The sequence below is a fragment of the Pelodiscus sinensis genome, chromosome 3 (assembly GCF_049634645.1).
Source record: "Pelodiscus sinensis isolate JC-2024 chromosome 3, ASM4963464v1, whole genome shotgun sequence".
Classification (NCBI taxonomy): Eukaryota; Metazoa; Chordata; order Testudines; family Trionychidae; genus Pelodiscus; species Pelodiscus sinensis.
The window spans coordinates 72,212,301-72,227,541 of NC_134713.1; the positions used below are offsets into that span (position 1 = coordinate 72,212,301).

Below are 15,241 nucleotides of genomic sequence, written 5' to 3' on the forward strand. Positions count from 1 at the left end.
ATGTGGATCTTGGTCCCTACAGTAAATTCCCCATAGCTCCTGGTCCCTGTAGTGAGTTCCCTGCAGCTCCCAAACTGCCACAGTGAGTGCAGAGGGAGGGGTCTAACCACTGCCGCCTCCTCACAATAGTCTTCCCCAAGACCATGCCCCTTCCCCCAAGGCTGGGGAATGGGGTGCAGTGGAGAGAACAGGGCAAGGCAGTGGCAGGAAGGGGTGGGATTTGGGGATGGAAGAGACCAGTGAATATGTGAAATTGTGAATAGTGAGTCTATGAATCACAAGGATCTCTATAACGTCTTCCTGTGTGCTCAGCCTCCAATTCAATTCAAGCATTTGATCACATTTTTAAAGTTCATCCCTTTTTGGCAAAGCATTTAAGCAGATGCTTAAGTCGTATTGAAGTTAATGGCACGTAAACACCGGTTTATAATTTAAGCCTGTGCTTAAAAACATTGGCAAATAGCTTTATCATAGCCTCCAAACTTTGGTTAAATGGATTATTTTTTAATTTAAACCGATTGCCATGATTGTGAGTTCTGGATAGCTTCGACCTTGTTACCATACTTTCTGTACCTTTGCATTGCCATACCTCATACAAAATATACCGCTGTGTTACCATACATAGTAATATAAAAGAGAGAAGTCCTGCTGTGTTTTGAGATTTGTTTTTGTGGTCTTTTATTCCTAAAACTCAGAGGTGTTAGATTCAAGCTTGTGTTCGCTCGCTTCCTATGCAAATGCATTTTTTTCTCCATCAGAGAGGAAATTACATACGTTTTTGATTAACAAAGTAGTTGGAATGGTGGAAAGATCTCAGGTGCAGTGGTCAGCTAATCAGATTTTATCAGAAGTTTCTAATTTAATGCAAATGGTGATGTGAAGAAATGTGTCAAGGCATATGTGTGAGGGATAATGAACGCCGAACTATTCGTGCACAATCTGCACCCATGAGCCACCTGCAGGCCATCAGGGTAATCTGCTGGCAGGCCTTGAAACATTTTGCTGACATTGACTGTCTGCAGGCACGGACCCCCACAGCTCCTAGTGGCTGCAGTTCTCCTTTTGGCCAATGGGAGGTTCAGGGGCAGTACCTGCAGGTGAATGTGCCACAAGGATGTGCTGGTTGCCACTTCTTGCAGCTCCCATTGGCTGGGAACAGCAAACCGCAGACACTGGGAGCATAGAAGAGCCGTGCCTGCAGATGATCAATGTCAGCAAAATGTCTCATGACACAAATTACCTTGATGGGCCACATGGAAATCATAGGTTGCCTACCACTGATAGCCTAGTGGCAGAAGGGCAATTAAGGAAGGACTGAGCTGAAGCAACAAGATGGGGCAGGAGCTGGGGAAAGATGGGGCAGTAGCTGGGGCAGGAGAAGTGGGGCTGGAGCTGGAATCAGCAGCCTGCAGCACTGGGACTGGGTAGGGGCAGCCCCCAGCGGTACAGGAACAGGCTGGTGACAGCCCAAGACAACGCAGGGTCAGGGCCAGAACCCTGAGCATCCCACAGAAGTGGGGCCAGAGCCCACAAGCTGCTATGAGGCTGGGACTGGCTTGGGACCTCTCACGTCCCCAGGGTGCCGGATCAGAGAGATCCAACCTGTATCTGAAAATATAAAAAACATTTAAAACATTTAAATTGGTATTCTATTATTGTTTAACAGTACAATTACAACTGTAATTAATATGGTTAATTTTTAAAGTTAATCATGTTCTATTGAATTAGCTGGCGAATGGGGTGTGGGAAATAACTTGCTATATGCACGGGTCTCTAGTGGAATACTCTGCCTCTCCTCATTCACCTCCGCAAGCAAGGAAGAAATAGGACAGAAAATATAAATTTTCTGAGTCTGAATTATTTTCCTAGAGCAGCTAAGTAATTTGTATATGGGCTGTGTCCAAAGATGCTCTCTATCGTCTTATTCTTATGCTGCAATTTGCATATATGTACAGGTATGTGCCTATGTCCCTTTTGAGCCACAGAATGAGAAAGCACCACTTTATTTACACTTAACAAGACTGTGAAGGTTGCACTTCTAAAATCTGGGACTCTCTGGTCCAGCAACATCCATGGACCATGAATATTGTTGGACTAAAGAGGCCTGGCTGCCCAGGTTCAAAAGCACAGCCTGGGCTGAGCTGTCAGTGGGAAACCCAGCCCCAGCAGGGCCAGTGTGGTGAAGAGCACAGCCTTGGCCAGAGCTGGTGGCAAGGAGCGCAGCTGCAGTGAGTTGGAGGTAGTGGGGCTGGCGGTCAGGAGTACAGCCTCTGTCAGGGCTGACAGTGCAGGAGCATAATCCCAGCCAGGACTGAAGTCAGCTGGGTGCACAGCCGGGGCCTGCCTTGTAGGGGGAGTGGTGTGCAGTCCTGGCTAGGGCTGGAGGCAACAAGGCTTACCCTGTCTGGGGCTGGCACAGTGAGGGGATGTCATCCCGGACAGGCATAGCACGGTGGAGGATTGGAGGCAGCGGCAGATGGCAGGGCATGCAGCCCTACCCAGAAGCAGAACCCATGGCTGGGAAGGGAGCCTTGACCTCCCCTCATCCAGCAAACTCCGTTGTTCGGGACCACTTAGGTCCCAAGGGTACCAGACAAGGGAAGTCCAACCTGTATTAAACTTTATGTAAAATCTTGGCACTCTGATAGTTCACGAATTCATGAATCCACAGCACTTTCACACATTTCACAACCTCTTTTGTACTGAAAGGTTTCTTAGTAAAAAATCAAAGGCTAAAGTTTAGCATAAAATGCTATATTTAGTATGATGGCTGCAAAGCAAGCTTTTAACAACTGAGTTTATGTATTTGACTAGTTAGTTACATGGTTCATGAGTATGCCCATTACTAAGCAAGCAGACATCACATAAAAATATAGTCTTTTTACTTCTTAATCACACAGCCTCTTGGAGTCAACTTCAGATGAGAGATTAATGAGTTTTTAAAGATACCATACAGAAGAGTAACCCCAGGAAAAATCACAATATCCCCAGAATGTTTGGAGAAAGAATTACGAAAATGCAATCCCAATCTCCCTCAATACATTAGAAAAAAATGGTATGCTTCTTATAGAAAGTACTATATTAAATCACATTCTGAAAATCTCAGAAACATTTAAAAAAAGCCCATTGAAAAGCCATCTGGTACCTATCACTGTTGTTATAGATCCCATTTACTGCCTTTGCATAAAGCTTGTGGACTACAAACGTAGGGAGGGCGGTATGAGTAGAAATTGAAGTGCAATAGTGAATTACATTTTGTAGGAAAATGTAGTCACTTTAGACCCCAATCTTGCACTGACAGTCTTGTGGGTTTGTCCCTATGCTTACATAAAACCCCATTAAAGTAATCAGAGCTCTGCAGTAATGTTCCTGCCCAATTCTCAGTACACAATCAGGACCTTTCCACTTTTTAAACACACAAGAATTATTAATTTTAAATTAGTGAAAAGAGTGATATGCGAATTTCTACTGCTTGCTTCATTGGCAGTCAGCAGTATTGACTTTGTAACAGTAATAATCTTTTATGTCTCATTCCTTTATTCGGGCTAAGAGATCTTTTTCTGACCATTTAACTTAGCTGACCAATTCAATTTAAAACACCAATCCTGGTCTATTTCACAAATGCATGGCCAAAACAGGAATATTTCCAAATATTCTGTCAGGATGTTAACAATGCACATTGATTTAATTATTTAATGAATCTCAACAATTAAACTCCCTAAAGAGAAATATTGACCACCTCCTCCCTGTACTCTGACAATATATACAAGTTGAACCTCTCTAGTCTGGCACATTCTGTCTGGTTTGGCAGCATCCGTGATCCAGCATGATTTTAGTTACCTGAATGTCCACTTATCATGGGAGTGGCCAAGATTCCCACAGTCCCATGAAGTTTGTTTACAGCCACCAGTCCTGACTCTCAGTGTTCTGTGTTGTTATTTAGCTCTAGTTTACTTCTAAATGACTTCTAAGAGCCCAGTAAGCAGTGGAAGTGTTGGCAATGCTACTAGACAATATTGACTTCCTATGGTTCAGAAAATTCTCTGGTTCAAAACTGGTCAGGTTCCAAAGGTGCTGGACTAGATGGGTTCAATCTGTACCTCTCTGAACAATATATCCCAAAGTGCACTTTAACATAAGTCAATATCTGCTTAACATTACGTTGTCTGAATAGGTTGACATCCACTGTGTAATTGGGTTCTCTAGGGAAGTAGTCTGGGTAAACTGAGGAGGGGAAGAATTTCTAAAGCTTGGGTTTAAAGGCACTACTGCCTGTTGTTCTATACTTGCTATAAGCTGCATTAGACTTTGATTTCTCCTCTCCTGTTTTCGAAAAGGTGTGCTGGAGCTGAGCCTTGGTAACTTCTGTTGACATTAGTGAGAGTTTTGACTAAAAGTAGCTATGTGCCGTATCTGTGTTAAGTATTGTTTATCAAATCACAATAAATAATTAAAGCTGTAGTTCAATTTTGTCATTATTTTAAGAAAAATATTGGTGTAAATAAATGTGTTAAACTAGAAAACGGAAGGGAGCTCCTTAGCATCTCACAACTGACAGACTTCTGTCTCTTCTTTAGCCTGTGATCAGCTCTCCCTTGGGGTGGCCGCTATCTTTGGACCTTCTCATAGCTCTTCAGCTAATGCTGTGCAATCCATCTGCAATGCACTGGGAGTTCCACATATACAGACCCGCTGGAAACATCAAGTTTCAGACAACAAGGACTCATTCTATGTCAGCCTCTACCCAGATTTCTCCTCTCTCAGTCGTGCCATCCTTGACCTTGTGCAGTTTTTCAAGTGGAAAACCGTCACAGTTGTTTATGATGACAGCACTGGTAAGGCTAACTCATTGAACTATGAACATATCTATTTATGTGTATGCTTTGCTATTTGTTACATTTTTTCCTTTTCAGTGATCAGTAGTAGTTTTAACCGAAGCACAGGTAATTCTGTCAGAACTGGTGTATAACATGTAACACAGTTTTGCATATACTTATGCTGCATGTGTATGTTTTATATGCACAACTGTTTTTTGCCTGTGAATAGTCCATATGCACAAGTATACATGCACATTTTAGTTATATAAGAATCTGAAAGTAATAAGTAAATGTTATATTGTTTGCATAAGCATCTGAAAGATTTCAGGAGAGCAGACTTTCTTGCAGGAGTCAGATCATCGGGGGCAGAGGTCAGTGACATTAATAGCTCTGATACCTCTTCCAAGTTCCATCAACATCAGCAACAACAACAACAAAAGCTCTAATCTCTGCTCACAGTACATTGTGCAGAAATATGTTCTAAACATGATCATGAACCTATCTGGGCTGTCAAAGCTTCCCCCCCCCATTGGATTCAAAATACACACATGATGCCTACTAGAGTTGGCTTTCTCTTGATAAGGGTCAGATAAACTGTATTTCTTGGGTTTAGTTGACTTTTTGGGAGATCACACATGCCTCTCGAGGCTGTGTGTGTGGCATCTTGGGTTGATTAAGCAGCTGGGAAATGTGTGAAAACTCTTCCAAGCTCAGTCCCTATTGGTACCAAAATGAACAAACTCATAGTAGTTTTTGTAGATCTTCTTAATCTTCCCTCTCCTTTTTTGTATGTTTTTAGTAGTGAAATAGTTAATATTTTAAATATTGACATAGCTATCATAATATATCTGAGTTAGTCCCATGGAGATAAATGAGACTATTCATATCTCTGAGAGTTACTGTTTCAGTTTCTGCTGACATCACTGTATTAGTTACACTTGGTCCTTGTTTTCAAATTGGTCTCTGCAACCATAAAATCTAGAAGCTGTTTTCTTTAAAAAAAAAAAAAAAAAAGCAAGCCGAGGTTCTGAAAAATAGAAAGGCAACTTGAAAGAGGTGCTGCTACATGATACCAGTGAGTTCCTTCTGAATCCCAGCTCTGCTCGCTTGTTCCAGCTGGATTGGAAACATACCAAGATGACGATGTTGGTTTCATTTGTGGATAGAGCTGCATAAAGCCTGCAGTCTAAGTTTTGAAAAATAAACCCTATAGCTTGAAAACAAGTGAAACTTGGAGGCTCGTTTTTATTTTTATAACTAAATTCAGATTTGCTGATTCTGATTTTATAGTATTGAGCCTCAAACTTCCAATGGGGAATTCCCCACAGTTTGCTCTGTTACAGACCTCCACATCATCCAGGCTGCTCTGACAAGATCCATTAACCCCCAAACAAATCATGGTCTCATTTTATATCTTCGGTAGTAAGTGGAGGTCATTACTAAGACTTTTTTAGAGGAGGAGATTTCTGTTGGGGACAGTGGAAGGAAAGCAATTCTCAAGTGGGGTTTGCTTGTTCCATGGCTGGGTAATCAGTTTGGTATTAGGTTTTCTGACCTGTTAAGACAGTCTGACAATTTTTTTCCCAAACTATTTTTGAGTAAAAAATATTTCCCCAAAGTGCTTTGATTTCCATGAACAGGTATTTTTCACTAAAAAAATATGTACTTGAAAACATCATGATTAATTCTAATGCTCTTGTAAAGTATTTTGCATGATGATTATATATGAGAGATACTAATAAGCTTGGACATGTAAGAGAAATGAGGATGGAGATTGGGAGTCTTTTAAGACTCTTGTGCAATATACATACAATATTTTGCTTACAAAACGGCTAAATATTTTGGTTAAATATTTAAATGAAGCATGAACAAAGAAGCTAATATATATTTTAAAATATTTTAAATCAATTTCTAAAGATCCCATTAACCTTCACAATGTCAGCTGAATACTTTCGGTCTCAGAACATCTGCCTTGAAAAGTTGCTCATGCCAGAAAGTAACCAGTAGTTGTAAAAAGTAAACTTTCAATCTTTTCATAGTCATGGCAGTTAAAAAAAAAAAGCCTTTGGTTTTAAAAATCTCTCTTTGTTGCAAGCAGCTCCCTTGGATACATCAAATATGTCAAATCCAAGGGCATGGTTCTGAGAAGTCCACAACGTTTCCTTTTTGAAGTACTTTAGGGAGTAGCTATTTGCTAAAAGAAACTTTATCTTAAAAACTAGACTTTAAAGCTTAAAGCTAGGCTGCAAATGGATTTTAAAACATTTCTTAAATAAAGCAATTACTCTTGGTTAAGAAGGGCTCAGTTCCATTCATGAGTACTTCTAATAAAAATTGAATGATGGAGGCTGAAGCGGAAATGCCCAGTGATCATTTGAACTGACATGGAACATTTATGGCCCTTTAACCCTGAAGGATTTTGATTGATTTCAACTCCATTCAGATGAACGAATGAAATAAAAACAAAATTAGAATTTGCATTCAAATTCCTAACATAGGCAGGAAACACTCAAAATGTAGGAACCAGTGAGCACTGTTATTCCCCTTTCTTTATTTATTCATTCATTCCCCTTCATGTCTTATATAAGAACAGTTTTGGATTGATAGCAGTAATACTCTATTCACTTCGATGACATAGCACTCTACTTACAGATTTTGTTGTTCTGAATAGACATTTTCCAAATAGACACTTTTCTTGAAAATAACAATTATATGCCCTAGCAGTTATGCATCATCATCGTTTTCTTGTTCAATTGATTGATTGATTATTATTTTTACTTTAATTTCCATAAAGTAATATCATTACTTCTGTACTTACATGAAAACTGCTGGAAATGAGGAGTCTTATTGAGAACAAAAAGTGGGAGCATTTGGGGAGCAATATATGTAAAATGTTTAAGAGTTTTCAAAGGATAAGTCTCCAAAAATAGATATAAAAGTAGATAGAACTCCAGTGTGAACCCTATAAAATAAAGGTAAACCAATAGTGGAAAAAACTTAACGGTTTAACGTATAAGATTAGTTTGTATTAATGTCATCTTCTTTCTTCTTCTTTGTTTTTTTAATTTTGTAGTGCCTCAAAATGTGATAAATGTGTTTCATTGAAGAAAAGCGTAAAAAAAACCTATGACCCCAAAGAGTCCAGCTTTGACACTGTAACAAATATATACCTAAAAAACTTATATGGCACTCATTAATATAATGTCTGAGTGTTTTAGTCTTTTAACATATTTCTTCTCACAACAGCTTGTGAGGAAGGGCTGTATTGTTATTTTCATTTTAAAGGCCTAACTCCACAGAAGCTAAGGCTTTTGCCCATGATCACACAGGAAGTCTATAGCAGAGTAGACCTTTGTTCTGAGGTCTACATCAGTGCACTGACCACTAAATCAGCCATCCTCTCACAGACATTTGGGTGGAAGGAAGGTTGGAGTTTTTGTAAGGTATGACATAGAACTAAAAAGGAATTTTCTCAGTGAATCTTCTGCATGCAGACTGCCACTGCAGTGCCCAAAACAAATGGTGACAGAGGCACATGAATTCCTGAGGTGAGGCTAGCCCTATTCCCCTCCTGTAAAATCCCTGCCTGGGATCAGATCGCCTCCCTGTCCTTTCTCATGTGATAGTTGTGAGTTTAATCACGTCTGCCTTTTTCTACATCAAACATTGACACTTCCACCAGCCAGCACCTAGGTCTGCTGTTGCAATTGTGCCTCACCACTAACTTAGTTAACCTATAGTAATAGAGATGTAGCCATGTTAGTCTGGTCTTGCTGAAACAAAAGACAGGGCTATGCAGCACTTTAAAGACTAACAAGATGGTTTATTAGGTGATAAGCTGCTTTCGTGGGCCAGACCCACTTCCTCAGATCAAATTGTCGAAGAAAATTGGCATGACCATATATACCAAAGGGATACAATCAAATAAAAAGTGAACACATATAAAATTGACAAATCAGATTTTAGAACAGAGGGGGTAGGGTGTGGAGGGGAGGTAACATTTTATATGTGTTCACTTTTTTTTTGGTCATGCCAATTTTCTTCCACAATTTGATCTGAGGAAGTGGGTCTGGCCCATGAAAGCTCATCATATAAACCATCTTGTTAGTCTTTAAAGTGCTGCATAGTCTTTAAAGTCTTTTGTTTCAGTTAACCTATGTTAGGGTATGTTGACACTTTCAGCCTATTTTGAAATAGAGCTGAAAAAGTAGGCATTCTTAATTACAAATCAAGTCCGGGATTTAAATATCCCGTGCTTGATTAGCATCTTCCCGGCCGGGCGCCATTTTTTGAAATTTACAAGCCCGGAATAACTGCCCACGTCTACACGAGGCAGTGAAACGGGCATTCGAAATAAAGCCCTATTTTGAACTACCTGTTATTTCTCCTGCAATGAGGTTGAACAGGTAGCTCGAAATAGGGCTTTATTTCGAACGCCCATTTCACTGCCACGTGTAGAAACGGGCAGCTATTCCAGGCTTGAACATTTCAAAAATGGCGCCTGGCCAGGAAGATGAAAATCAAGCACGGGATATTTAAATTACGGGCTTGATTTGCAATTCCGAATGCCTACATTTGCAGCCCTATTCCGAAATAGGCTGCAAGTGTAGACATACTCTTAGACACCTGCCATACAAATATCTGTACTGAGGTGCCCTGTCCCTAGCCCTAGCCATGTCCTATGTTCTCTGGGAAAGGCAAAATTGACCTTCCCATAGCTAACAGTTTGCAAAATGGGAAAGAACTTTGTTAAAAGGGCATTTGGCAAAACTGTGAGGAAAAAGGGAAATACAGCAATAAGAAAAACAACAAAGAAACAATCCAAGGGAAGTACAGGCATGAGTGGGGATGACATGGCATGGAGAGAAATAAAGGCACATGAATGGTGTCCACTGTCCAGGAGTAGCAAATTTATTTACCTTCCCCATCTCTGAGTATGAAGGGGGTGTTATGGAGACACAAATGAGCAAATCATATTCTGAGGAGGGGATTAAGAGACCTCAGGCTCTGTCTACATGCAAAGCTGCCGAGGTATGAAGAGAAGATGTTGTCAGGGGGCACTGTCACTAATTCCCATGCTAGTTAGTACCTATGCTGGTACATCTAGACCATCCCCCCCTCACTCCCAGAAAGTGTGATGTGTAACAAATTGGGAGAATGTGTGGTATGGTGGAATGAGGGGGGAGAACATGAGGCTACAGCAATGCTTGAATATTCATTTTAGATATGCATCTGACGAAGTGGGTCTTTGCTCACAAAAGCTTATGCTCCTACACTTCAGTTAGTCTATAAGGTGCCACAGGACTCCTCGTCGCTTTTATTTTAGATACGTATACACTGTAGTGGCATTTTGGGGATTGGGATTGAAGGTACAGAAAGAGGGAAAATAAAGACCTAAGACAGTGAATTATTTCTTGGTTCACTTCATTATTGTGAAAAGATGAACTTTCAGCTAAGACCACAAGTCTTGCAAAGTGCTAAGCACTCTTATTCTGATAGTAGAAAACAAATTAGGATTCACTTAAGCCCCTTAAAGTGAGACTAGGGTAAGAGCACTCTGCATCTCACAGGCATGAACTCTTAATGAGTACAAGATTGTAGCTGGGCAGACTCTAGAAGAGAAGTTATTCCATGCATTGGAGAGGGCGGGGCATGGAGAATGGCATGGAGATGCTTTTGGAAGGAAGAGACCGAAGAGCTGTCAATGGTAGGGAAGTCAGGGTCTACATGAGAAGGGGCAAGGTTAGATTAAAAAGGCAGGAGAGAAAATATGCAAGACCTGGCCACAAAGGGTGAAAAGGTGGAGTTACATGTGATGGGGTAGGAAAAGATTCAAAGAAAGGGATGAAGTAGTCAGATTAATGGGATGAGAAGAAAATTTTAGCAGCCATGTTTTGTATCAGTTGGAGATGTGTAAGGTGAATACCAGAGAGAATGACATTTCAGTAATTAAGATGGGAGATCTTGCAAAGGATGGTAGATCATGGAACAGATGGGAATTTTGCTGTAAGATACAGAGAAAGGATCCAATCTGTCAAATGCTATGGAGAAAGAAATGAGATGGATGAAGATTAAATGAGTGATTTCAATTCTTTTCATGTAACATTAAGGCTTTCTGTTTAGGCAGAATTGTATGGATCAAGTCATAGGAGTGGAAGGGAGAGGAAATATTCACTCAGGGAAAAAACAAGTTTAAGGATTGTTGTATATTTATCTGATTATTTGGCTGCTTGGTGGCACATGGGCCTCTCTTTCTTTCCATGGTTCTTCAGTACAGTTTTTTTGACAGGCTGCCTACCTCTTCTTCTTATGCACTGCTCATTGAAGTGGCCACTCCCTGCAGCAGTAGGGGCAACCAGGGAGCTTCTTTGCACTGCCCCTGCCTCTGTAGTTTCCTCTGTTTGGTAGCTGTGACCAATGGGAACAGTAGGAGCAGTGCTTGCACTTGTGGGGGGGTGGGTAGTGTGAGGAGCATCCCTGGCTGCCCATGTCCCAAGGAATCATGGGGACCTGGCGGCTACTTTAGGGAGTTGTAATAAGCACTGATGGGACCCTGCCCCTCACCTCTCTGCCCCAGCCCCGAGTTCCCTCCCACACTCAAACTCTCTCCCAGATTCCATGGCCCTCCCCCTCCCAGCCTCCTGCCTCAGTCCACAGTCTCTTTCTGCACTCCGATCCTGTCATCCATAGAAGGGGAAGGGGAAGGAGAAGGTGACGGGGACTCTGAACATTTGTAAATCAAAAAGTTTGCTAGACTTTGAGAACTGCTGTTGGAGCCAATTTGTTAAATTGATGGAAAAAGGCACCAGAACTCTCTAGTCACCCAGATACAGATTTAAAGATCTTTCACAGTTCCCTACCACCATTCATATTTGATTCAATGAGTGTTTTGCATAGAAATTGTTGATGGGATATGACCCAATGTATTTTTGGGAATTTATGATCCTCTCACTAGTTAGATATGTGTAAATTATCAATTGATTATAATTAAGTCCTCTTTAGGCTTATGGATTTGTTGCAGTCAGATGGCTTTAAGAAAGAAGGGAAAAAACGGCAGGCATGCACACCAGCTGCTTTCCCCCTGAGTTCTTATATCTCCATAAGAACAAAGTGACCCAGTGCTGTCTTTCTAGTTCTCAAAAATTCAACTACGTGAGATAATCTTCTCTAAGAAGAAGAAAGCACATCAAATCAGTCCTAGAAAGAACTTCAGGGGTACAAGAGCTGTGAAGCAGGGTGACAAACCTAACCCGTTGTGGATATCAAATAAAACACTATCTTGATTCCTGATTTGCATAAACCATTAGTTGCTAATACCATTCAATTACATAGTGCAAAGGCAACTAATGGTTTATGCAAATGAATTTGATAAAAACAGGAGCTCATTTTTTTTTCTTAATTAGCTTTTGTTGTGGTCTTAGGTGAGCCACTGTGAAAGATAGAATAGAATTGTCTTCAGAAATGAAATGTTGTTGGTTTTTTTTGTTATTTTATATTCTGGGGTTCATTTTAGAGATTGGGGGAAAAGTGCTGTTTTGCTGGCAATTTTAATAGGAGTGAATTAGGTGTTCGCTAATTTTTTTTTAAAACAAATTTGGGTTTGTTTCTTGGGACCTTTGCTTTTGGGTAGTATTATATATATGTCATATCACATCACATGCAAGATAATCCTGCTTTGTGTATATATTAATGATAAATTAAGGACATTTTCCCTTGTATTTGCTGTTCTAACTTTAATTTGGGGGGTAATTACTTCCCTGGGAAAAACTGAGGGAAAGAAAGACTCACCACCAGAAGATAAAAAGACAAAATAGTGTGAATATGTGGAAATTAACCTGAAGTTAACTCTGTGTTGCTAGGGAAATTGTTGTCTCTTTAAATGTGTCTTATAAACATTGCTTGGAGACAGAAAGTAGGACTTAAGATATGAAAAGAGCAAGTAATTCAGAGAGAGAAAAGAGACAAAGAAGGCCTTTGGTTTCAAGAGAGTCTACTCAGGTTTTCTGTTTCTCTCAGTATAAAATCAGCAAAGCATAAAACTATCTAGTTTTCTTCTGTTCCCATTATTTAGAAGAACTTGGGGTCAGGGTAGGTTAGTGTAGTTATAACAAAGAAAAAGAGTGAAATAGTAAATAAATACAAAATTAAGCATCAAACTTTTGTCAAGTGAAATAATTACAATATACTGCTCTGGTATCTAGTGGTCCTGATTCTGATTCCACTTATACCTGTTTTAAATTGATGTTATTCTATGATTGTGCTGAAGTTACTCCTCACTTAATGCACAGATTAGTATTTGGGAAAGCACATAATCACATGCTTACATAATTAGAAATTAATATTAAGTATACCTCATTACTTTGTGATATTTTTCTATCGGTCTATCTGAAAGCATTTCAGTATGTTGAGTATGTTATTCCTCATGCCACCACCCTGAGAAGAAGTTTTGTTATCCCCATTTTACATATGAGGAGGCTAAGGCTATATCTAGATTGCAGGCTTCTTTTGGAAGAAGCTTTTACGGAAGAGATGTTCCTGAAAAACATCTTCCGAAAGAGAGCATCCCCACTGCAAAAGCACATTGAAAAAGTGATCTACTTTTCAAAAGATAGCGTCCACACCGAATGGACACTATCTTGCATTTCAGCTGTGATTACTATGGACGGAGTGGCCAGCACAGCACCTATGCTTTTTCCTCTTTCCTCTTCTTTCAAAATAACTCCCTTTTCCCCATCCACATATGCCTTTTTCCGAAAGAGCTTGGAAATGTCGGAAAACCCCCTCTGTTCTTTCAATTTTCTTTTGGTAGAACGTGATTGCAGTGTGTATATAATTTAAGGTTTTTTTTTAAAAAACGGCCTGAGGTCAAACAGGAAGTCTGTGATGGATCAGGAAGCTGAGGTTGAATTGTTCAAGTCCTAGATTATTGTGTGACAGATTTCTGTTACCAATCTGCCTGAGGCGTCATGTGATCGGGCTGAGGTGACAGGATAATTAGGGGAGGAGATGACGGAACACACCAAGTGTCTAAATTTTAAAGCTTTATTGATAAAATAATAAAACAACAGGGGAGAGTGATGGGTGCTTTCCATGTCACTCAGAGGAAGGAAGAAAGCATTAGTACCCTGAGCCCTAACCCACTTTCATACTCACACACTTACTAACCGAGGCTAGCCAGGCCTGGGTGTAACAAAAGAAGAAGAGGGGGAAGGGTATTTGGAAGTTCAGTTCTGTGCGCACAAGTTGTCCAGGGCCTGCTGTGATCTCTCCCAATTGCTTCAGCTTTAGGAGAGTTTTAAGTCCTGGGCTCCTTTGGGGGTGTTCCATTCCACGACTTCTGGTCCTGGTGCTCTTCATGACAGTCCAAACTGGCTTTCTGTGGTCTTCTTGACTTTGCCAAAACACACTGGCTAGACTCTGTTGTTCCCTTTGCTTCCCTCTGTGCTGGCCTTCACTTGTTTTGCTTGTTATGGGCTGGCACTGCAGATTTATTCAGTTGAATGTCTTTCTTATGGCTGGCCAGTGGATTCCAGGACCCATCTTTCTTGGCCAGCAGCTGAGAGTCAGATGTGTCCTGTGGCCTTGAGCTCACTGGAGCCGACGTCTTAACTTCGGGCCTAGCAGAAGTGTGGAGTTAACCCGTTTGCTGCTCTCTTTGTTCCCCCCTTTTTTGGCCTCTTGAGACCTGTAAGGGAATCCTATATTATTCCAAACTCAGACCGTTGACCCTTCCCAAAATGCCCTGCAATGCTTGCAACAGTGTTAGCAATATATAATGCTGACCTGACTCCCCAGAGGGACCCCTTGAGGGAGGGGGTCATTGGGGTGTGACAATTGGCCCAGCCACAGGACTATCCTTCCTCTCACATAAGCAGTTGCTTGAGTGGTTTCTTGAGCCTTATCCAATGTACTTGAGATGAGAATGAGGCCTAATTACTAGTTACTGTGAAAAGTCCTATTTTTCATTATTTTAAAATAAACTAATTTTACAATGAAGGGGGAAATGTGATGATCCCTGACCTAGGAAATATAAGTTTGACAAAGTTTGCTGTTTAGCATATGAATATAAATTTTTGCGAGGCTTAGTTCAGCTCTAATAAGTTACAATCAAACTCATCACTCTGGCTCTTTCCACAGCTTAGTTCTCACTACATATTTCACACTCTTTCTTCCTGTGGAATCCTCACTGGAAATTTCTCAACAGGGTAACATACAGAATACACAATAGGGAGCTTCATTCAGGGGCCATGTCTAAATTAGTAAGGTCCTGCAGGCTTTTCATAGAGATGTATTGCTTTGAATGACATGATAGCAAGGAACTTAGCACTGTGTGTGATAAGTTGGAAAATCTATTGTTGTGGGTTTCTTGAAATTCAAAATATTTGATCATGAATGATATTTTTTGAATGTTCTGACATTTTCAA

General features: G+C 40.5%; 1 protein-coding gene across 1 annotated transcript in view; it reads left to right on the top strand.

Moving 5' to 3' along the window:
• GRIK2 (glutamate ionotropic receptor kainate type subunit 2) overlaps window positions 1-15,241 on the top strand; it is a 621,233-nt gene that overhangs the window by 213,718 nt on the left and 392,274 nt on the right. The window contains exon 4 of the mRNA XM_075923935.1: window positions 4,578-4,835. Coding sequence (XP_075780050.1) covers window positions 4,578-4,835 — 258 coding nt within the window. The remainder of the gene's footprint in view (window positions 1-4,577; window positions 4,836-15,241) is intronic.